Here is a 23,452-nt window from a genome sequence, read left to right as displayed (position 1 = left end):
CTAGCTGAATATGATAAAAGGAGCTAAAAGTTCTGTATAATATGAAGCATGTGTAGGGAGTGTCTCCTAAGTTTGTCCCGACAGCATCTGATGAGGAAGCAAAGCTACTCATTTGTTTCCCTTTTTTCTGAATACATGAGAACTGGGGCCAGAGAAGGGCTGTTAAAGGAGTCTGATGGGCTGGTGGCTTCCAACATATGAGAAAGCAAGTTATATATCACACTTCAAACTGGGTAGAGAAGTGTGCAGCAGGCCCATAGGTTGTGAACCAGCTTCCTTTGCCCACACCATCTTGTGCGTTTATCTGAGGCCTATGGAAAGAGTCTATGGAACCAACTCAGAGCATTCTCTTTCAGTGATAAGCTGATGGGGATTTTATTGGCCACCTGTAGAATTGTGGACCATTGCAGTCCATTCAAACCAGATCAGCCTCCCATTGTTGGATATAAGAATGACGGGTGGGGGAGGCAGTTAAAGTATTTATTGAGACATACAGACGGGTGATCGCCTGCTGGGTCTTCCTCCCTCCAAACCAAAGAACGTCCAATGTCGTGGAACCCAACAGACTGCACAATTTTTTTTAAAAAAACAAACAGCTGTTTAAATTGTAGTTCCAGGAACTACAGGCTAGTGTCAGCAGCCACAATTAGCAATTGCGAGCACATCTGGCACTGAAAGGGTCAGACTAACCTGCCAATTTCCCATACTGGACAACATCCAAGTTAGCTCTCAACTATTTGGGTACAATAAAATATAATGAGGGCTGTGTTTACCCATTAATTGTGAAAATCATGCTCTGAGCTACAGTAATTAAGAAATCAACTTTTACAAGCACCCAGGGGTAGTACTCAGACGCACCGCGTAACAAGTCTTCTCTCCAAACTTGCACTTTCAACTTCTAAAAGCAAACATCTAGTGACAAAGAATGTGACTCAGGACCACAAGCAACACAGTTACATTCTAAACCAGAAAAATCTTGAACCAATATCCACAATGAAAAGTACAGAACCCATAGATCCCAACAGTGCCAAGCTGTTGCTGAACAGTCCCTATTCCAGGCACCGTAACCCTGTCTGGGTAGCATAGGCTGGTTGGGCTGATTGATCCTGAGGAGGAAAAAAAAAATCAATGGAGATCTGCTGCAGAACCATATATGTGTTCTTCTACCTACGCTAATGTAACACTTTTTATCTAAATGCAGCATTAGAAACATAATTTCTATGGATAATGACCACCCAAACATCTTTAATCATAAAAACTTTTGCCGGGCAACCAAAATGATCATGTGACACTTAAGCCTAGGTTGAGGTCATAGAAGGTGGAAAAGCCTCTGAGTTGTTTTTTTTTTTGCAATGAAACCTTCAGAAGAAAATAAAACATCTGCTTAACCTACTTTAATCGCACAATTACAGGACATATACAACATGCTGCACAAATTCAGATTCTATTAAGAGATTCCCAACTCTAAATGTATAGACTGTAAGACTACAAATAGGTTCTCAAACCCAATTTATTGGGAGAGATGCCGCCAAATGAGTAATGAGTCAAGCGCTGTTCTAATCAATAGAAAAGATATAAAGAATCTGTTACCTCTATTGAACATTATGTTCTTCTTTATAATAATTATTTTAAAAAAAACAGCCAGGCTTATCACCAGTCGGGATTATACGAAAAGAACAAAGATTTTGATGGTCCAACTACAGAGCCTTGCAATAAATAAAAATTATTACCTAGATTGCATTTCAACAAAAAAAATACATATTTGTACTTCAGGTTCAAAGCAACAATAATTAATCTGACACCATTGTAATAAAATACCCAATTAATACAAAAATAATAATATTTGGCAGGGCATTAGCAAATAAATCACAGGTATTCCTTAAAGTTGGCTTTAAGACATAGAAACATAGAATTTGACAGCAGATAAGAGCCGTTCGGTCCATCTACTCTGCCTGGCATGATCCTCACCACACCAAACATCACAGCCATTTATTTATTTAACCTTGATGTTGCCAGCATCGCCGACGAAAGAAGATAGATCTGCAGTCCTTTGAAGATTCCTTTATTACCGCAAAACAAGAATCTGTTAACCACTCAATGTGATGCTCTACAATAATCATCACCGAGTTTTCTGCTGAAGAATATTAAATACGCGTTGCTGTCGACTGCCTGGCGCCTATATGTGAAATTGCAAATAAAACATAAAACAAAAGGAGGATTGGCAACATTCAGCCCAGGGGGCAATTCTAGTCTAGTGGCCCAATACTATAACAGGCCACAACGACACACTAGCCAGGGCCGGAAAAGATGAAGTCAAACCTAAATTTTGCCTGAGGTTCTTGTTGCTCTAGATAGCCCAGTGGATATATATGGAATAGCAAGTTAAAGATACAAAGGCTTCCGGCAGCGGCCCTAAACCCTCATTAGAGCAGCCAAGGGGGAGCTGTGCAATTTGAAAGTCCCGTCCGGACATCAGCATTTACGTTTCTCGTTACAGACCCCATGTTGGGCATTTGGGTGAGACATGGCCCTAATGTACTTTGTCACTGGGATTGTCCCCTTGATGGTGTAGAATATAGAACTTTAGACCAAACATATGGGAAGACATTTTTCGAGGAAATTGGAAGTGGCAGCCTCTATGCAAGTCTTGAAGCACTCTTTGACCACAAGAGGGCAACATAAGCTCAGACTTCTAAACCCCCACCTCCCCCATCAATAAAATCTGATGTCCATGTCCAGACCAGGCTTACTGACAATTCAATGATGCAAATAAAGCAATATGACTCTTACCCGCAACCGAACGGCAGCATATCACACATGTACTCTGTTGCTTTATTAGAGAGGCTTTAAACCGCTTCATGAACACAAGCACCTAATGTATCAAGACAGCACTATTTTTGCTTTTCTTTAGTTACATTGATCTCAAAGCCCTGAATGCATCAGAGTCTCCCTCGTCATGATCTGGTTTCATGGTCATCCAAAACATAAGACCTTCTGCTTAAAACTAGGCTACTATCCGATAAACAACAATTAAGAATCAAGTGACTTTAATTAAGGGTCCCATCTAAAAGCTCTTGCCTTAATCGCATCTTACAGGGTCTAAATCACTCCAGATCGGTAGTGGGGCCTTATAGGAGTGCGTGGATTCCAGCACTCACTCACTTTCCATACTCACTTCCGTATTGTCAATCGAGGAGAGGTCAAAGGGCTTTAATCATCCACCAATGCTCTATATTTCTTTCATAATTAGGCAAGCAAAATAAATTGCCGTCTAACGCTGTCCATTTTGCTGGCACATATAGGTTGCGCTATATTTTACATATAAAGAACCTTCAGACCAGCACAAGTCCTCCAGGGCCACATGCAGACCCCAATGTTTGGGTAACCCAGCATGGGAACAGGTACCTCAGTTAAAAATGTACTAAACTATGCGTTTCCAGACAAGGGTACACATAATTCCAGTCTCCTCTGCGGCCCCAAGGACTGGAGATGTGTAGATCTCATTTAGGGCGTCATATTCTAGAAAAACGCTTTGCAAATGTTAACAGGATTTACCTGTTTATGGCCACTAAAACACCTTCGTTGTCCGTTGGAAACAATAGTCCTTGGGGCAATTAGCGTGACTCATCCTTCCAGGGCAAATTTACCTTTCTACGCAGTTAAATATAAAGCTGCTGCCGGAAAGGACATTACGCTTTTTGAATCCTGTGTTTTATCACTTCTGACGTCAGCCCGGATGTCAGTTAAGTTTTAGATAAGTGCTGAAATGTTAAATTACCCGATTTATTGCACGCTACTCCACTGTAAACAAGGACGTTAAAATTGCTATTTAGAGGCATTATGCCAACAACACGTACAACATAAGAGAAGCGCAAATAAAAAAAATAGCGTACGACCGAGAGGTGTTTGTGATAAATAATAGATACCTTAGTATGATACACAGCACTTAATTACCAGACACTGAATTCAAATACAAGTAAAAATCTACCCTGCAGCTGAAGAAGGTTTTCTTATTAGGTTATTTTATTGTTTATTGATTATTATTTTATTATTGTATGTCTTTTTTTTGCTATTTTTACTTATTTAATAAATTATATATTTTTATACTTATACTTTGCCGGCGCATTGTCTTCTTTTAGTTATATTCTCTGTAATCATAGGTCTTCCCTTGTTAGGAGGAATCCCACATCCCTCCAAGGATTAGCTGCCCTGTTCACTATCACTTAAATATTGAAAATATTGCATCACATGACTCCGCTCAGTTCCTGTTCGAGGAACGCAGAGGGAAACAGCGGCCCCCACGGAAGTCTGCGAGTAGCAGCAGAAGATCTGCAGTTCAGGTAAGGTGGGGGACTAAATGAATGTATGTGTGTGTGTGTATGTATGTGTGTGTGTTAGCATGGATCCATGTGTAGGGGGCACAGGGAGGCGGAAAGTGATGTGCATGTACTGGCTGCCTGAGCATGATAGGAGTGCGATTGCTAGCAGCTAACATCAATCGCACTCATATAATGCCCAGGCAGCCAGTACAATAACTTTATGTAATATTGTTTTTTTAAAATTTCGGCCCCCAAAATTAAGGAGCGTCTTATACTTGGGGAAATATGGTAAATTTTTTTAGTTTCAGATTTAAAATAACTCTTTATAGGCAAATCACAATAAAAAAATGACTCACAATACAGCTACACAAACTAATAAAGCAATACCCAAAAGGCAGACTACCAAACGGCAATGTCTCCGCAGGCCGTCACGTCCTCGCAGCAACACATCTGGAAATGGTTTTGGTCCGAAATTGGTACCAAAATCCTGATGCTTTCTAATCGTTTCACAACATAAAAGCCAACGTGTCAGGAGGTTAATAGAATTAACCTGCACTCTGTAAACACACACAGCCCATGCACTTTATACTATATGGCTTGTCATCGTACCTCTAAATCTGGGTCAGGGCTTAGAGTTGCTAGCGTGCCACGAGAGCCAATACCATAGTCGTGAATTTCATTCAGATCTGAACACTATGAATATGTAGGATTAGAAATGAAATGCAAGAATATGTGCAGAGGAGACTAACTACGGCTGACCTGCGCTGCTCGGAAAGACATGCAGTTGCGGATACAGGCCAATGGGGGTCATCAGGGAGCATGTGTTAGGATTATTGTGCAACGAGAGGATGTGCGTGCAAACACATGCACTACTAACAAATGTATATCGGATATCTACTTATTTCCTAAAGGTAAAAGTATATAACACTTTGCCTCTAATATAAACTTCCCTCCTGTAATTTGTTAAGTATTTAAATGTTTCTTTCACATCTCCTCTCTCCCTTCCTCCAAGCGTGACCGGAGCGGTGCTTAGGATTGCGATGGCCGAGTTTTTATTTGTGGCGGTGAAGCATATAAGGCGCTGAGTATCTACGGGGCTCGCGGTATATTCTGCAGTGGAAGAGGAACTTGTCGCTTTTTACCTCTTTCTCCAGTGCCAGTGCGGCCGATTCCTCTCTTTTCTGGATAAGCTGATTCTCCAGAGCTTCCGTTTGTTGCCTCAGTTCGGCCGTTTCCCTTTCCAGCACCGCAGTCACCTTTAACAGTTCCTCCTTTTCTTTCATTGTTTTTTCAATTTTTAACTAAAAACATAAACATATTGTTTGTCAAAGCTATGAAGAAGTAATAGAAGTAATCCAAAGCAAACATGGAACAGTTTTTAGATTTGATATTTGTTTTTCCCCCATGGATTATACTGTAACTGTGCAGTCAAGAAACTTTAAAAAGGTGCTGTTCCACTTGCACATTAACGATACCCTGTAGCATGCAAAGCAAATAAAATGACAGATCTGGTATATTTCCTCTAAGGATTTAATCACATAGAAAAAGCTTCTTTTGGTTTTTTTTTTGTTATCTGTAGCTGCTTTTGTCACATGACAATTAAGTGATTCCAGCAAAGTATGAATGAGAAAGTTTTACATGGTTAAAAAACTATTTTTGTGGACTGTTTGGTCATACTGTTTAATGCCGCATTTGGTCGTGAAAGTGTCGCCCATCATCTTAATAGACAGTCCACAATCCCTTTAAAAACACATTAAAAAACTTGACTGTGAGGCTCTATCCTTGCAGTAGTGAAATAGTTAAATGAGAATTTTAGATGAAGGTTTTCTATACACTGCCATGAAAGGTAATTTCTAAAACATTACAAAATGTCTTTGGTTCCAGGTTTATAGTCTATACTTAGACTCCCGGTGCTAGGATACAATTTCCATTTTTAGGTCATAAACAGCGCGTACATTGAAACGTTACGGGAAATCCACTAAAAAATAACATTTGTTGTGAATTATTTTTTTTAACTACCAAATGTCACCTTAAAAACATGGTAAAGCAGAATTTTTCCATTAATAAACGTAATTATGCCGTCTCACAAATTACATTCCTGTCTGGCAATGTAATATACATAAAACAGATAAACCCAAAATAGTACAAAATAACATAGGTTACACGGCAAAAAACTTCACAATATTAATCAGTTCATCCACCAAGAAAGGACATGCTAGATATTATGAACACATATTTTGTTCTTCCTTTCCATCATTCACCTCTTACACTCAGTGATGGTTTTATATAAAAAGCAAATATTGGTGCTTAAGAGTTCTTTACAACTGACATTTTATGCGTAGGATGGATGCGCTACACAAAAACATAAGGAATTAGATGCAATGTATATATCTACGGGTACATAGCAATTCACACAGTAAATCTATAAACATCATTACCTCCAGGAGTCCCGCTTTAGTAGTCACAACCAGCATGTCCGAGTGGCCTTCATCTTCCATGGTTAGAAGTTCATCGACTGGAGAAGATGTCCGAAACTGGAAAGGTGTACTCGCTCCACGGATCTCCCCCTTGTGCGTCACATAGCAAAACTGGTAAAATTCCCCATCATCGTTGGGGAGATAGTATCCTAAACAATTAAAGATGCGTTAACTGTACTGTTCACATCCAGAAGAAACCAGCAGCTTTGCAGATGAGCCTTTAGGTTCTCACAGCAGGTTTAGGAAAACACTTGACAAAACCCAGACACCAAGACCACAGAGGGGCTTATGCTAAGATAGCAGAACAACACCTCTTGATGTTAAGAATATGGGGCTTTCAGGGCTTGGTAGCAATAGAAGCATTCTTATGGGATACTTGGTACTCAATGTAGCCAACCAGTGGCAGGAAAGCCTTACCAGCTTGAGGCGAGAACCTTGCGCAGGAGACACGTTCAGATCAAACGTAAAGCTGAGGGGCAGGGAAATACCCCAAATTCTGATGAACCTCTCAATGTATTTGGCCACAAAAAATATATAATAATATTAATAATAATAATAATAAGTACAGGGTAACTTAGCCATCCAATTCATTAAAGTTCATATGATGGCTGGAGTGTACCTTTAAAGATGAGTTTTATGCAGTAACCCAAATATATAATTTATTATACATTATTTTTTTGCATTCACAATATTATTGATTGCATGTATAAGGAGCACAAATGCATGCATATGTTATAAGTCCAAGATACAGAGCACAAGCCATTTTGTCGGACGAGGGGAATGTAAAATTGTACTGGCTTACATAGAAGGAGTAAGGTACTGAAAGGTATTAACGCAAATATTTTCTCTGGAATCAGGAAAGCTTTTTAACATACTACTTAAAAATTCTCTACAAAATATTAACACCGCTAACATTGTGCGCAATCCAGAGAAATGGGACTCTTTAGTAGCAGTTATTTAAACAGAAAAGCAGCTTTTCTATCAACAGAGTATCAGGTTCATAAATTCAATCGTTTATTCTGCGTACTTTCACAAGCACTACACTTGGATGTGAATGCAGGACCAGGTTTAGAAATTTCAGACCAGAACAGGGTCATCGGTTTAGACACACATGTCTAACGGCATTCATTTCAGCGAAGGCTTCATAAAGAGAGCTTACAGAGCTGTATATTCATTGTATAGACTATAGCCAATATGCTAATATCACACAAAAAAGAAACATTATGGGGAGGATCTAAGGTGTTTCTTCTTTTGGTTGAAGTACCTGATTGTTTCGGCTGTTTGATCCATAAAAGAATGGGTTTTCTACAATAGTTGGTAGTAATGCATCCCAGTATCTAGCAAATTGGGCACCGTATGTAATGCCTCAACACTGTAGCCAATGCCCGAGAATGGCCTAAATAAAATATACCGTATTTGCTCGATTATAAGACGACCCTTAAAATATGAATATTAATTTAGGGAAAAAAAAGAAAAAGCCTGAATATAAGACGACCCTATAGGAAAAAAGCTTTACCAGTAAATGTTAATTCATCTAAACTATTTTTTTTTTATAAAAGCTATGATTGAGAAAAATATTTTGGTTTTATTTCCTTCTATTTTCCAACCTGCCCCCAGAAATGCCTTATACCCCCTATATGCCACTGTGCCCCATGATATGCCTTTTAACCCTCTAAATGCCACTGTGCCCCATGATATGCCTTTTAACCCTATATGCCACTGTGCCCCATGATATGCCTTTTGACCCCCTATGTGCCACTCTGCCTCCAGAAATGCCTTATACCCCTATATGCCACTCTGGCATTTAGAGGGTTAAAAGGCATATTATGGGGAAGAGTGGCATATAGGGAGGTTTAAGGCATTCAGGAGGCAGAGTGGCGTATAGAGGGTTAAAAAGGCATTTCTGGAGGCAGAGTGGCATTAAGGGGGTTAAAAGGCATTTCACAGAGCACTCTGCCTCCAGAAATGCCTTATGCCCCCCCATTTAACACTCCCCCCCCCAAAACTTACCGGTGCTTCTGACTTCCCTGTCATGTAGCCGGGGCAGCGTGTAGATCCCACGCACTTACGCTGCAGCTGGAAGGAGGAGTGGCTAGCAGCGGGGGTTGTCTGCGTCCATCGCGCAGACCTTCCCCGACTGTCAGAGATCAGAGTTCCCCGCGGCACCGGCACGGGGAACTCTGATCTCTGACAGACGGGGAAGGTCTGCGTGATGGACGCAGACAACCCCCGCTGCTGGCCACACCTCCTTCCTGCTGCAGCGGAAGTTGTCTACGCGGGGATCTGGATCTTAGTCGTCTCATAGTCAGATCTATTTGAGGTCTGATTATAAGACGACCCCGATTATAAGACGAGGGGTATTTTTCAGAGCATTTGCTCTGAAAAAAAACCTCGTCTTATAATCAAGCAAATACGGTACAATGCTGATAAAACCCGGGTCAATAACTTCGGCTCGAGGAACAAAGCAAAACCCATCTGTTACTTTGAGCGGTCTCTGAAACGTATGGTTTGTACATCTTTTTTCTGTAATATCATGCTAAGAGCATTTTATATGACGCAATTTATTAAGGAAGCAAATCGACACTCAATAATGGTCTTATTCACCAAGACTATGAGGAGTATCTGTCAACCAGATGGCATGTCCACATCTGCTATACATTTTAGTTCTACTGTTTGTAGTAATAATAGCACTTGTCCTGTAATAAATGTACATATTTTTTTTCTCTAAAATACAGTTATAATAGTCACTTTAGCATTTATTTTTTAATGCATATGTAATAATCTATTTTGAAACCAGTGTTGTGGTCTCCTGATTTACTGAATTAGTCTCAGATTCCGCTACCTTAGTGACAAATTGACAAATTAGGTCAACGTGCCAGTAGTTCTCAAAAAAGAAAAATATGGCTTAAAAAAATGTAGATAAAAGCCAATGACAGAGAAAATGATATCACCATAGCGCAAAGGCTTACCTTGAAAAGTCACCACGCAATTACACGTGGATTCCAATTTATAATTTTCTGGCATAGGAGACCAAAGGAATGTGTAATAATCTCGAGCGGTACTCCATCCCACCTTAAAAAGAAATATACAAAACATTAAATGACTGGCAAGAAGCATGGGGAAAGTCTTGTTGAGGTCAATGGTGAGTGGATAAGGTGCTCAAAGAGTGATCTGTGTATGTCTATATGACACCATGGTACAGAGCCTGGCACTAGTGTTCACCTACCTAAAACTTTTCCAGCTGGACCATGCTAAGACACTGAACGAGTACAAGATTCATGCCTCCTAGCATAAGATAACACAGTAAGGGAATTTAAACATGCACACAATAGGTATTAAGCTACCCTGAATCTTAGTCAAATCCATGATTCAAATAAGGTTTAGGACCCCTACGTTTTTAGGATTTTTTAGCGCCGCTCTGTGTCTCTAGGATCACTGTCCTTCCTGATGAAGAACTTCTAACACTATTCCCGCTGGCACCCAACTTGACGTGGTAAGCACGCTTATGTGCTTCGGCCAAGATAGCGTACTAAAATCTTGTTTATTCAAAGTTTGTATTTTTAGGATTGGACTGTATACTGGTAGTATGTCCTTATATAATAAATATATAACTAAATGATTATAATATCTCTAACTGGTTTATAATATACGGCAATTGGTATGAGCAGCTTCTCCTAGAGGAAATTCCAGGAAGCTGAACACTGTCATCACCAGCTCTCAGTTGGAGTCTATTTGATTAGAACAGAATAACATTCACGTAATGCAAGATTTATATAACTTTATAAAGCAGCATAAATATTAAAACATATTCAATTATAAAATAAGAAAACCTATTTTGCTTGTGTATCTTAAAACCATAAACTTTTTCAAAATATGTGCAACTGATCCCCTGTGTTGATCTAGTTTCTGGCATTTTTTTTTTATAACGTAAGTAAATTTAACATTTTCCTTTAATTAGCACAAAGCTGTCAGGGATTCTTTTAGATGATGTCACAAAATAAATTGGTGTTGGTAGCACATAGGGCCATTAACTAATTTTAACACCGAATTGAGACATTACGTTGACATGAAATCTTAAACCCCTTCTGTCTATGTTAATGTGTTTGATCCCCGTCTGTTAATAGAGCAAATAACAATATGATACAACGAAAAACTGCACTGAAGCTAAAAAAAAAAAAAAAAGAAAAAAAAAAGACATTCTTGCCACAGAAATGGAAAATCCTCAAAGAAAAGCAATAAAACTGTATATGTAGCCACTATGTTTATAATTGAGATAAAGGCTTCAGGCCACCAAGATGAATAATTGAAACCATATTGAAAGTTATGTAGATAAAATGTTTCTCCTGTTCACGTAATAAAACCTCAAGACGAAACAGAGCTCATTATTAAGCACACATCTTCTAGACAATGCTATGCTTCCAACTTAGTGGGAACAGTTTGGGGGAGACCCTTTTATATTTTAGCATGACTGTACCCACAAAGTAAGGTCCATAAAGACACAGTTGGATGGGTTTGGCGCAGAAGAACTTGACCGGCGGCACAGAGTCCTGACCTCAACCCCATCGAGCACCTTTGGTATGAACTGGAACGTTGATTTGGAGCCAACATCATTGCCTGATCTCACAAATGCTCTACTGAATGGACAGAAATTCCCACAAACACAAAATCTTGTGGAAAACCTTCCCAGAGGAGTGGAATCTGTTATAGCTGCAAAGGGGGCTAAATATTAATGCACAAGTGCACAGAAGTGTACAGCTTTATTATATATCGACTTCACAATAGCTACAGATCTCTGATGTCACTAGGATCAAGTCCTTTAAGGTGGGCATTTTGAAACAACGCATGCATCCCATGGCTTTCTATAGGGAAGCTAAAGGGGTCAATTTCCTGAGCACTGATGCAATATTATGCCTGTCAGTAGTTATAGTCAAAAGATTGAAGGGGAACTTTAGCCCCATCTGCATGTAAAACACATACTGGAGTTTATTTTGCATGGACTCCAGCGCATTTTATTGTATACAAATTGCATACCTCCCAAGAGTCCTGGTTTTCAAGCCTGTCCTACTTTTGCAGGATAAAAGAAAATGGCTGAATATAATCCTCCGCAGGGGCCAGGTTGCTTACCTGTGCGTTGGTCGCACACACAGTACGAGCAGCGTCTCTTGTACAGGCCAGGAGAAGCAGGAACCCAGCAGAGTCACGTGAATGCACGTAACATGACTTTGCTCTGTACCTTCTTCCTCTGGGCCAGGACAAGAGAAGTTTCAGAGGGAAGAAGCCGAGCCCCTGCAGAAGTTTGCGAGTGAGAGATCTGCAGTTCAGGTAAGGGGGTTTGGGAGGGTGCATGAGCAAGTAAGAGTGATTAAGTGAATGAATGAGCGAATGAATGTTTGCGAATGAGTGTGTGTGATAGTATGGATGTGTAAGTGTGGGGAGGATAGCATGGTTATAGGGAGCCTGTAATCACACTCCTATCATGTCCAGGTACTAGCATGTACTGGCTGCGTGATTGCTGTTTATATATATATATATATATATATATATATATATATATATATATATATATATATGTTATTGAATTATTTTTGTCCAATTGTGGTGTATCACTTATTTTTAATAAAAGTGTGGTTATTTTATGTGTGGGGGTGTCATTTTTGTTTTGGCCAAGTGAATCCTGAATTTTCGGTTTTGGTTCAGAATTTTTATTTCGGTGCATCCCTACAAACCGTATGAGAGAATACACTTAAAAATAGCATAAAAGCTGGCACAGTGATATTTTGGAACACGTAGCACCGGCTAGTAATGGGCAGTTTCCACCGTGTATACGTGGTTAATGTGTATGATCTACAGGAAGCTTGGAACTGCAGCTAGATCCGGAGATTTGTCTAGCCATACTCTTCCAACAAAAGAAGAGCGATCATATAATACCCCAAAGTCACGTTTTTGGGATTTAGCATCAGGCTGTAAAAAGAATAAATATGAGCCAAACAATAGGAAACACATTTTGATCGTGTGTATCTTGGGCATCTTAGGATTTCGAAACCTCTTGCTTAAAGTGTGCGAGGAGCTGTTTTGTAGGTTTTTAAAAGCAAGCTTGGTTCGTCTAGAATGTTGAATTAACAAATTGCATTGAAATGATTATACATTAGGGAGTTTTAGACCATTTCCATCTGTTAAAATGAAATAGAATTGGAAAGACACAGCAACACAAGATTGTCGTCCTCCTGGATAGCACAGCTTTGTCTGTACTGGACTGTACTGGGAAATTGGCTCAGAGAACACACACATTCTCCAAAACACACTGCAATATGCAATTAGGATACTCAATACAAATGTATTCACAGCCCAATCGGCAGAATAATTTTCCTAATGTAACGTTTACCACGGGGTCATTGCACCTGTAACGAACATTGAAAGCAGAAAGAAAAATACACTACGTTGGCCCTACCGTGATGCACTACGGTCCATCAATATACAGCTGCAGCCATGCTAACCCAAGTAAAATCTGTCTAATTGTAAATAATTAATTTGCATATATAAAGCTAGTATCTCAATATATTTCTCTGTGTGAAAATACTAAACAAATAAAAAAAAAATAAAAAACACACAACACACACAACACACACAACAAAAAAACAGACCTGCAGCCCCAACAAGGATTTATTCAAGGTCTGTGCCATTTCAATTAATATTGACCTAAAAAAAAAAAAAAAAAAAAAAGACAAGCGGTACTGTGTAGTACTAATTACGGGAGATTTCCAGCTATGCAACCCGTTTACCTTACAGTACATACTAACAGTAGCCTTTCTTCCTGTACTTTATTGTTCCCCTTGGGCCATCTTCCAGCTAAACTAACACATGCCTTCCTTTCTTTGGCAGGCGCAGCTAAATAACCCCATCGGAACCAGGAAAGACTAAATGCAATAAACTACCCTGCAAGCCATTCTGGCATTTGAGTTCCTGCCAAAAATTTCAAATTCACAAAAAGAAACGCTAGATATTTTTTTCACATTTTTTTATTATTATTATGGAAAATCACTTTAATTAAACTAAAAATACAATACTCTGGATTCTAGCAACTAGAGCTGAAACAACGAATCGATAAAATCGATAATAATCGATAACGGAAATCATCGATAACGATTTCCGTTATCGATTAATCGAGTGATCAATTCGTTGTTGGAGCACTCGGCTCCTTTTACTTACCTCCGCGAGCGTTCCCCGCTTCTGCTACACGCTCTGCAGTCTCCGCCTTCTAGCTACGTGACGGATGTGACGCGTTCCGGAGGTAAGTATTCTTCATGTCTATGTGCACGGATCGCACAGAGCCACTCGCACAGAGCGAATCGCTCTGTGCGAATGGAGCCACTCGCACAGAGCGGTTCGCTCTGTGCGAGTGGCTCCACTCGCACAGAGCGGTTCGCTCTGTGCGAGTGGCTCCATTCGCACAGAGCGGTTCGCTCTGTGCGAGTGGCTCCATTCGCACAGAGCGGTTCGCTCTGTGCGAGTGGCTCCATTCGCACAGAGCGGTTCGCTCTGTGCGAGTGGCTCCATTCGCACAGAGCGGTTCGCTCTGTGCGAGTGGCTCCATTCGCACAGAGCGGTTCGTGAGTGTGGGTGCAGGGCAGAGTGGGGGTGGGGGTGCAGGGCAGAGTGGGGGTGGGGGTGCAGGGCAGAGTGGGGGTGGGGGTGCAGGGCAGAGTGGGGGTGGGGGGTGCAGGGCAGGAGACTGGGTGCAGGGCAGAGTGGGGGTGGGGATGCAGGGTGTGAGTGTGGGTGCAGAGCAGAGTGGGAGACTGGGTGCAGGGCAGAGTGGGGGTGGGGATGCAGGGCAGGGTGTGAGTGTGGGTGCAGGGCAGAGTGGGTGCAGGGCAGAGTGTGAGTGTGGGGGCAGGGCAGAATGTGGGGGCAGGGCTGGGTGCAGGGCAGAGTTAGAGACTGGGTGCAGGGGCACAGTGCAAAGTGCTGGGTGCAAAGTGCCAGTGCTGGGTGCAAAGTGCCAGTGCTGGGTGCAAAGTGCCAGGGCTGGGTGCAAAGTGCTGGGTGCAAAGTGCCAGGGCTGGGTGCAAAGTGCAAAGTGCTGGTGCAAAGTGCTGAATGCTGGGTGCAAAGTGCTGGATGCAAAGTGCCAGGGCTGGGGCAAAGTGCTGGGTGCAAAGTGCTGGGTGCAAAGTGCCAGGGCTGGGTGCAAAGTGCTGGGTGCAAAGTGCTGGGTGCAAAGTGCTGGGTGCAAAGTGCAAAGTGCTGGGGCAAAGTTTCTTGAACAGTAATAGTCCACCTCTTTTCAGAATGTTTGGGGTTATTTTGTTTCATAAATATTGTGTTTGGGTTCTTGTACTTTGAAAATATTGTTTTTTATTACATCATAACAAAATAAGAATGTTAATGTAAATTTTAAGTTGTTTTTTAACATCCAGTTCATTAAATTCTTTTAAATAAACGAAAAATTTGCATATTGTTTTTTTTATCCGATTAATCGATTAATCGAAAAAATAATCGGCCGATTAATCGATTATTAAAATAATCGTTAGTTGCAGCCCTACTAGCAACATTTGCATTTTGTTCAGGAAATGAATTGTTGATGGCTTATACTGGACGTCTTTATTTTAACAGTTCATTAAAATGAAAATAACAGCATACCTTTAAAAGATAAGAAACGGAATTTGTTCTACTCTTTTTTTTTCTCTCTCCATTGGGAACGAAGGCCATCAATAAAATTAAACAAGGCTTGTCACCTGTTGAATGTTGCACAGGGTGCCATTATCATTAAAGGGACACTCCAGCCATCATAGGTACAATCATTCATTTTATAGCCGAGAAGTCCCTTGATCTGGTGTTCCCCTTGCAAATGTATGGGGGGGATCCCCCCTGCAGAATCCCTCCCATATGCACTCCCCTATCCCTGGCTATTTACCATGTAACTGATGTGTTCATCAAACACACGTCCTTGTACGTTACATACTTCCCCGTCACCTCCAGCGTCAGCTCAGCAAACATTGCAAGCTGGGGTCCACCGAGACCCTCATGTTCACCCGTGGAAATCGCTCCTATTGATTTCATGGGAAGCACCTGCCTGACACCAGGGGCGTACCCAGAGTATTTGGCACCTGGGGCGGATCCTGTATGTGGCACCCCCCCCCCCACACACACACACTTTAAAACTGCACAGCTTCTATCTTTATACTGGTGCAGACACTGAAGGTGCTACAGCATTACTGTTATCATTATATACTGAGGCAGACATTGACGGTGGTACAGCATAACACCTATCACTATATACTGAGGCAGACATTGACGGTTGTACAGCTTAACACCTACCACTATATACTAAGCAGACAATGACGGTGGTACAGCATAACACCTATCACTATATACAGAGGCAGACATTGATGTGGTGTAAGCCTACCACTTCACTGTCTGGCTTAGTAGTAGGGATGCACCAAAATGAATTCTGGACTGAAACTGAAAGCATTTACCTGTCCGAAACCGAATATGACTCCCCACCATAAAAAAAAAAAAAAAAAAAAAAAAAAATCACACTTATTTAAAAGGTAAGTAAAACACCAAAATAGGACAAAAAAATTAAATAATATATATATATATATATATATATATATATATATATGATTGTTAACAGCAATCACACTCCTATCATGCCCAGGCATTCACAGATTCCAGCATGTACTAGCTGACTTGGCATGATAGGAGTATGATTGCTAACATTAATGCATTCTCAAACTCATTAATTATATCCCTCATTCAGACAATTCATCCATTCTCTCACTCATTCTCACAATGCATTCACACATTCATTTATTCTCTCACTCATTCTCACTGTTTATTTATTCCAATATACTTTCTACCCCCCCGTCTCACTATCTATCCCCCTCCCTTCTCACTTTAACTGACCGTCTCTGGAGGGGTGCCCGGTGCCGGCAAGTTGGCACCTCCATGATGAGCGGCATCCGGTGCGGACCGACCCCCCACCCCCCCTTAGGTACGCTACTGCCTGACACTGATTGGCTGCTTCAAACATCTGAGGGCAGCAGAGTGTGTGGGGAGCTGAAGCCTCTCTGAAAAGGTAAGCACATTATTTTTATAACTTTGTACTTACAAAGTACTTTCATATGCATCGTTTGCATAGGCGGCTTCTTTAGGACATGTGTGTGTTCCGTTAAGGACAGACATTGCGAAGCTTAGTGCCCAGAAGATAAACAGAAAACAAGGCCATTTTGGCTACAATAAATTAAGACACCTGATACTATTATTTGTATACTGGATACTGAATTTTAATATTAAAATGCAAATGATTATTTGCTTACCTTGAAAATGCCAACCCAGTCTTTCTGGTGTGGATGGATATACTGGGTTAGCGTGTAATGACACTCCAGGGGGGCATTTGGAAGGTAACTCTTTGCCACATTCTGAAAGATCACGTGGGCAAAATTAGTTGCCTGCATCGCGCTGTCTGGAGATGGTACATTGTGCGGCACCGACATATTCACCCTGCAACGGAACGTTACTTTTAGCATACTCAACTGAAACATCATGTACTACGCGGTACCATGATATAGTGTTATACAGAAAAACACAAACAGCAATAAAGCAATATTTTAAGAGCCTGAAGGCTATACATCCATCTAGATCAGCATAAAACAGCAAAAGTCAGATGACAACTGCTAAGAATTGTTCAACATTAAGTTTTATTTACAGGAGTTTGCAGGAGAATTGTGGTTTCAACTCCATTGTTCACTGATCACCATACCTGGGAACTGTCCGGATTTGACCCAGAGATTGCCAGGTGAAGCACCAGTTCTCCGGGTAGCCGAAGCCCAGAAGTTCCCAGGTATGCTGATCACTATGAAGGGCCAATATTGGCAGGTTTCTCCAGCGTGAGCTGCAATCTCACTGATTTAAGTATACTTTACACAGGGTCAGCCAAGCTCTTCATGCAACAGAAGCTCTCTGACGTGGACATTCATAATGTATAATGACATTAAGTTGAAAATACAAATCTCCCGCAAACTCTCCTGTCAACCCTCCCTTTAGTGAACAGGAAGCTCAGGAGTTTGTAATTCCTGTTTATTATGTGATTGAGATTATATATATATATATATATATATATATATATATATATATATATATATATATATATATATATATATATATATATATATATATATATAGTATATATTATTGTCCAAAATGTCGCTCTGACCTAAAATCCAAAATGACCAGTACCTGTTCTCTTACACAATGCGAGGAAGGCAATTGTGAGCAACGGACTGTAAAGAGCTTTTTGAACACACCTTAAAAAAAAAACCAAAACACTAGGAACGTGGGAGGTAAGAGGCTTAAAAAGTTGGCTGACGTTAATATCTCTAAGCTCCAAAAGTGTTAATTTAACGGTTTTGCACAAGAGGATTCTTTAAATAGATTCAAAAAAGTACAAGGTCAATAGAAAAGTATCATGGTCAATAGCTGTGCCATGTGCGTGTCGTTAATTATGACAACATAAAAAACCCTCTGTGTCGACATATATGTTTATTCCGAGAACAGAAGAAACAAACATCACTTGTATTCAATAATATTTCCAAGTTGTCCCCACTGACGGCTGTGTGATTATTCCTTTTCCACAGACTCAGATGGGCCGCTCGCTCATCGAAAGGTTGAGGGCGCTTCATGCAAGAAGATGACTATGCAATCACTGGGCTAGCCATATGGTCATGTACACACAGCTCATATTTACAAAGAGCAGGGGGGAAATTGCATAAAACCCAAAAATTATCAATGATAGAAGAGACTTCATGATTACCGAGTCTTTCTCCAGTTAAGTTTTTCTTTGAAATTGCTGCACACGTAGCAGGACTGGTTATCTGAGCCGCTAGATAAGGTTATCTTTGCAACACAGTAAGAATGCTAGAAACCAGGGTGCGACGTGTACACAAATATCTATGTGCATACACAGCATTCCGCCTTACGGAATGGAAAGCTTAAGGATCACACACAGGTTTCTGTTCTCGGACGGCTCCCTCTCGCCCTGCCCATATTACGATGACACGCATGCAAGGTTTCTGTTTGGAAATGACTCCTGCTTGTGTAATGTCCAGGTTTCCAAATCAGTCATCACGTTCCCTTTTATTGGTAAAGCATGCGATGTAGAGAGCCATTAGGAAAGCTCAAGGCGACTGGGCTTCGCGATGATGTCATTTCCTTTACCCTGAAAACTATGAAATTCACGGGAAGAATAAAACTTCTGGACTTTTTAAAAACAGAAGTAGCACATGTAGATAAACAGGTCATATATATAATATGGCTAGATGGCGGTTACAGGGAGGTACATTAAATGCAGTAATGGTACAGACCCCATGCAAGGGGAGTGAAGTATGAACCTTACAGAAGTGGCTCATCTTTATAACGCACAGTCAAATTAAGAAGGTGTGTAATATATATATAATAAAAGTAAAAAAAAATAATAATATATTCCTAATATGCAAATAACTGCTCTGTGGAATATGATGATGCTATATAAATCAATAATAATAATAGTTGCTTCATTCAATTTAAGTAAAGTTGTCTTCTGAGACACTGATGTTGCGTTATTTATGCTACGCCGTATGTATACATCGTCTGTAAACAAATATTGTATTATCTAAGCCAGACTTAATTCTGATATGGTTTGCCTTCTTCAGGCCCATATGATGTGTCTTATCTGACGTCCTAATAGTTGACGATCTGACCCTTAGGCCGCTTGACACGGTGATGAACATTGTAGAAATGCCATCTGTTACATAATTAAGATTTATTGTTCATGTGCATGCTTCATGCTTTGAAACCTGTATATACTGTTTGCTTACATGTATTGTCCTCTGGCAAATAAACAAGAAAAGTTATCGTGACAGGCAGTGACGCCAATAGGAAGGTCAAGAAAAAAAACCGTTAATTCACATTGTCCAGGAAAATACATCACGGACATTCGAATTATTGGAATGAATAATTTTTACGGCAAAGAACCGCTTCTCTATGACATGGAAACACTTAATCTCCAGGAAGCAGTTGTCATGTCCGTCTGGGCATGGCTGTGTGTGAGTGCACACGCAAAGATAATCGGATTCTTCTGATCAGAGACGTTTAGCCGAGCACTCAACATGCCGCCGGTGCTGAACAACCCTGAGCGCTGAAATGGTTAAAGAGATTAGCGGATCCAGCAGTTAATTCCAAGATCCCCGCTTGGTTTAACAGAGCGGTACAAACACTACCCCGGAACTATAATAATCCTACGGAAACTCTGATGAGGCACGGAACGATGAAAATGAAATAACCTACAACAAATCACAAAAACAACATTGTGTTTTACAACATCGCTAGCTCCGCAGACATCGAGCGGCGATAAATTGCTTTGCTTTAATGGGATATTCAGCATAATCTAACAATCTTTTATTAATGAAACCAGATATTTAAATATCTGTTATGGGCAATAAACATTTTATCGTTACATTTACCAAATGTTCATTGTGTTTATCATGCTAGATTCTATAGTGAGTGCCATCTGAAAAACTATCCCTCCCGTGCCATGCCGCAGCTGGCCCTTAAACACACATGCATCAGTAACTATGGAGAGTCTGTTGGTGCTGATGTCGCATCAACTGCATCAAAAAACTACTGGGGATTATTTTGGTCCACAGGAAAAACCCTCCAAGAGACATATTTGCACCATCATATGTGCAGAAAATTGGGATCACATATTGGTACAGCAAGGCGTATACGTGTATTACATCATCATAATAATTATAATAATGATGATGATGATACAGCTATTGCAATGGGTGTATTTCAACACCCCAAAGAATGGTTCAGCTCCTACTTCTCTCTCTCTCTCTCTCTCTCTCTATAACATACACCATAGATGAGTAAACAATTATGAAAAGTACAACTGGCCTTATAGTTAATACAATTCTATCAAAATAAATTCTGATTGCTTCAAAAGATTGATTACATTTGTACTTCTTAAGAATAAACATTACCTAAAGCAGGTGGCTCGTGCCTCATGATCCAAAACACAGTCATTCACCAGACATCAGTAGCTACACTGTGGCTCAAACATGTTTATATTTTTATAAGCATGAAATTAACAGCGCATGAGCAGTACTGCAATGACACAGTCCCGCCCCTATTACCTGACAGACAGGTAGCTGGAACAGCCATGCATCCCCGCCCCTTCCCCCCACAACCAAGAGTGAGCAGAAAGGTGGAGCTAATAGAAGGCTGTAGTTCTAGCCCGGCCCTCACAGAGTTTTAACGACGCCAGAGAGGCCTGTAGTGACCTTCACAACCCGGGGGGGATTTACCGAGACGCCGCTCAGCATAAGCCAGGGCAGGCGACCGACAGTCTTCACGGAGTAACGACTTATTCCAAAACCAAAACAGTACCCGTCTCTCACGGCGCCCGGCTCTTACCTCAACCTCGCTGGCAGGGAGCTTCTTGTTTGTTTTTAATCGTCGGGGTAACAATCGGTGTTTTGCCGGGACCTGCTGCGTCACGAGCGGCAGGCGACACGGGGAACGGTCTGTTGTGAATGCGCAAGGAGCTGCTGCTTCCGCGTGTCAGCCGCGGCGATTGTTTTCGTTTCGCTGGGAGTCTTGGCTACATCACTTCCGGTACAAAGACCACGGAGTTTTTTTCGGAGGCTGGGTGGAATGCTGAACATCAGCTGATCGCAAGTGACGGCAGCGGTGTGTGCGTCACAGTCAGACTATGTTACCGCTACCTGACGACAATTCCCATTAAGCATAGGGAAGGACGGCGGTGGTGAAAGGCGTGTTAAGCAAGAATGTCTAAAGAAAATAATCTAATTGTATCCGTGTCCCTGTGTAGTAGAGGCAGTCCCTATGCTTTTCTTTCCTCCCCTGATATCCTGCACTTGTAGGTGTTCAGAAGGGCTGGCTGGGTGCGCGACTGTATTACAGCCCCAACAGTTACAAAGTTTATAGAAATAAGGACCTGTTAATCAGTGGTGCCGGCCATACTCTTTTATTTTTTGTGCATTCGCAAGGGAGCACTGACTGACCCAAGCTCTCCCTTGCATTAGGAAGGGGAGGAGAGAGAGGGGTACCAAGGGATCGCTCATAAATACGTTTTCAGCAACTGCTCAGCACCCCTAAGCAATTTTACCTCTAATTTTTCTTAGGTGGTGTGCGCAGAAAATTTGTCTTGTGCAAAAATTTTCCCAGAGCCAAAATTTTGTGCGCACAATATGCAAATGTTAAATTTAAATTGTTATTCTATATTTTTGGTACAGCTCGCTCATGGTTAATAACACTACATTATAGTGTGATAATGTAGTATTAGTTACACAACAGTATTACTTACTGTAATGTTTTTTAAAGGTGAAATTCTCACTGCATAAGTAAATTATGAGCGAATCATGAGTGGAGGCTCCAGGCCGCATAAAGGATAAAAAAAGAATTGGGAAAAACTGTTGTGCGCAGGGGCGTACCTAGAGTATTTGGCACCTGGGGCGGATCCTGTAAGTGGGACCCCCACACGCGCACTCTTTAAAACCGCATAGCTTCTATCGTTAGGCAAACATTGACAGGGGTACAGCATAACTTATCATTGTTTACTGAGGAAGACATTGACGGTGGTACACCATAACACCTATCATTATATACTGAAGCAGACTGACCGTGTTACAGCATAACTGCTATCATTATATACTGAGGAAAACATTGACGGTGGTACAGCATAACTGCTATCATAATATACTTAGGCAGACATTGACGGTGGTACAGCATAACTGCTATCATTATATACTAAGGCAAACATTGACGGTGGTACAGCATAACTGCTAACATTATATAGTGAGGCAAACATTGACAGTGGTACAGGATAACTGCTATCGCTATATACTGAGGCAAACATTGACGGTGGTACAGCATAACTGCTATCATTATATACTGAGGCAAACACTGATAGTGGTACAGCAGAACATCTATCACTATATACTGAGGCACGCACTGACAGTGGTACAGCATAACACCTATCACTATATACAGAGGCACACATTGACCGTGGTACAACACAACACCTATCACTATACATTGAGCCAGACATTGACAATAATGCAGCATAACCCCAATCACTATATACTAAGCCAAAGATTGATGTGGTGTAGGCCTACCACTTTAGTGTCTGGCCTAGTATATATATATAATATATATATATATATATATATATTTATATGCACCAAAATGAAAATTCTGGACCTGAAAATTTAGCATTCGCTTGACTGAAAATGACCCCGCCACACCCACCTTTAAAAATAAAAAAACAAAAAAAAACACTTTTATTAAAAGTAACACATCACAATTAGACAAAAAAATCAATAATATATATATATCTATATATATAGATATATATATGATAAACAGCAATCACACTCCTATCATGTCCAGGTTCTAGCATGTACTGGTTGCTTGGGCATGATAGGAGTGGGATTGCTGTTAACAATATTAATATATATATATATATATGACTGCTATCGAATTCTTCTGTCCAATTTTGGTGTGTTACTTACTTTTAACAAAGGTGTGGTTAACACACCAAAATTGAACAAAAAAATATAATTGCAATCTCACTCCTTAGGCAGCCAGTAC

At 40.7% G+C, this 23,452-nt stretch overlaps 1 protein-coding gene across 1 annotated transcript in view; it reads right to left on the bottom strand.

The window, feature by feature from the left end:
* The window catches only part of TAX1BP1 (Tax1 binding protein 1), a 33,995-nt gene extending 12,543 nt beyond the window's left edge, over positions 1-21,452 (bottom strand). Inside the window, exons 1-5 of the mRNA XM_053466111.1 lie at positions 21,254-21,452; positions 17,119-17,302; positions 9,766-9,868; positions 6,758-6,945; positions 5,462-5,620 (exon numbers count right to left, since the gene is read on the bottom strand). Coding sequence (XP_053322086.1) covers positions 5,462-5,620; positions 6,758-6,945; positions 9,766-9,868; positions 17,119-17,295 — 627 coding nt within the window. The 5' untranslated portion in view covers positions 17,296-17,302; positions 21,254-21,452. The remainder of the gene's footprint in view (positions 1-5,461; positions 5,621-6,757; positions 6,946-9,765; positions 9,869-17,118; positions 17,303-21,253) is intronic.
* Between the last annotated feature and the right edge of the window lie 2,000 nt (positions 21,453-23,452).

The sequence above is a fragment of the Spea bombifrons genome, chromosome 5 (genome assembly GCF_027358695.1).
Source record: "Spea bombifrons isolate aSpeBom1 chromosome 5, aSpeBom1.2.pri, whole genome shotgun sequence".
NCBI lineage: Eukaryota > Metazoa > Chordata > Amphibia > Anura > Pelobatidae > Spea > Spea bombifrons.
Note: the sequence above shows the minus strand (reverse complement) of the source record. Positions and strands in the feature narration are given on the sequence as shown.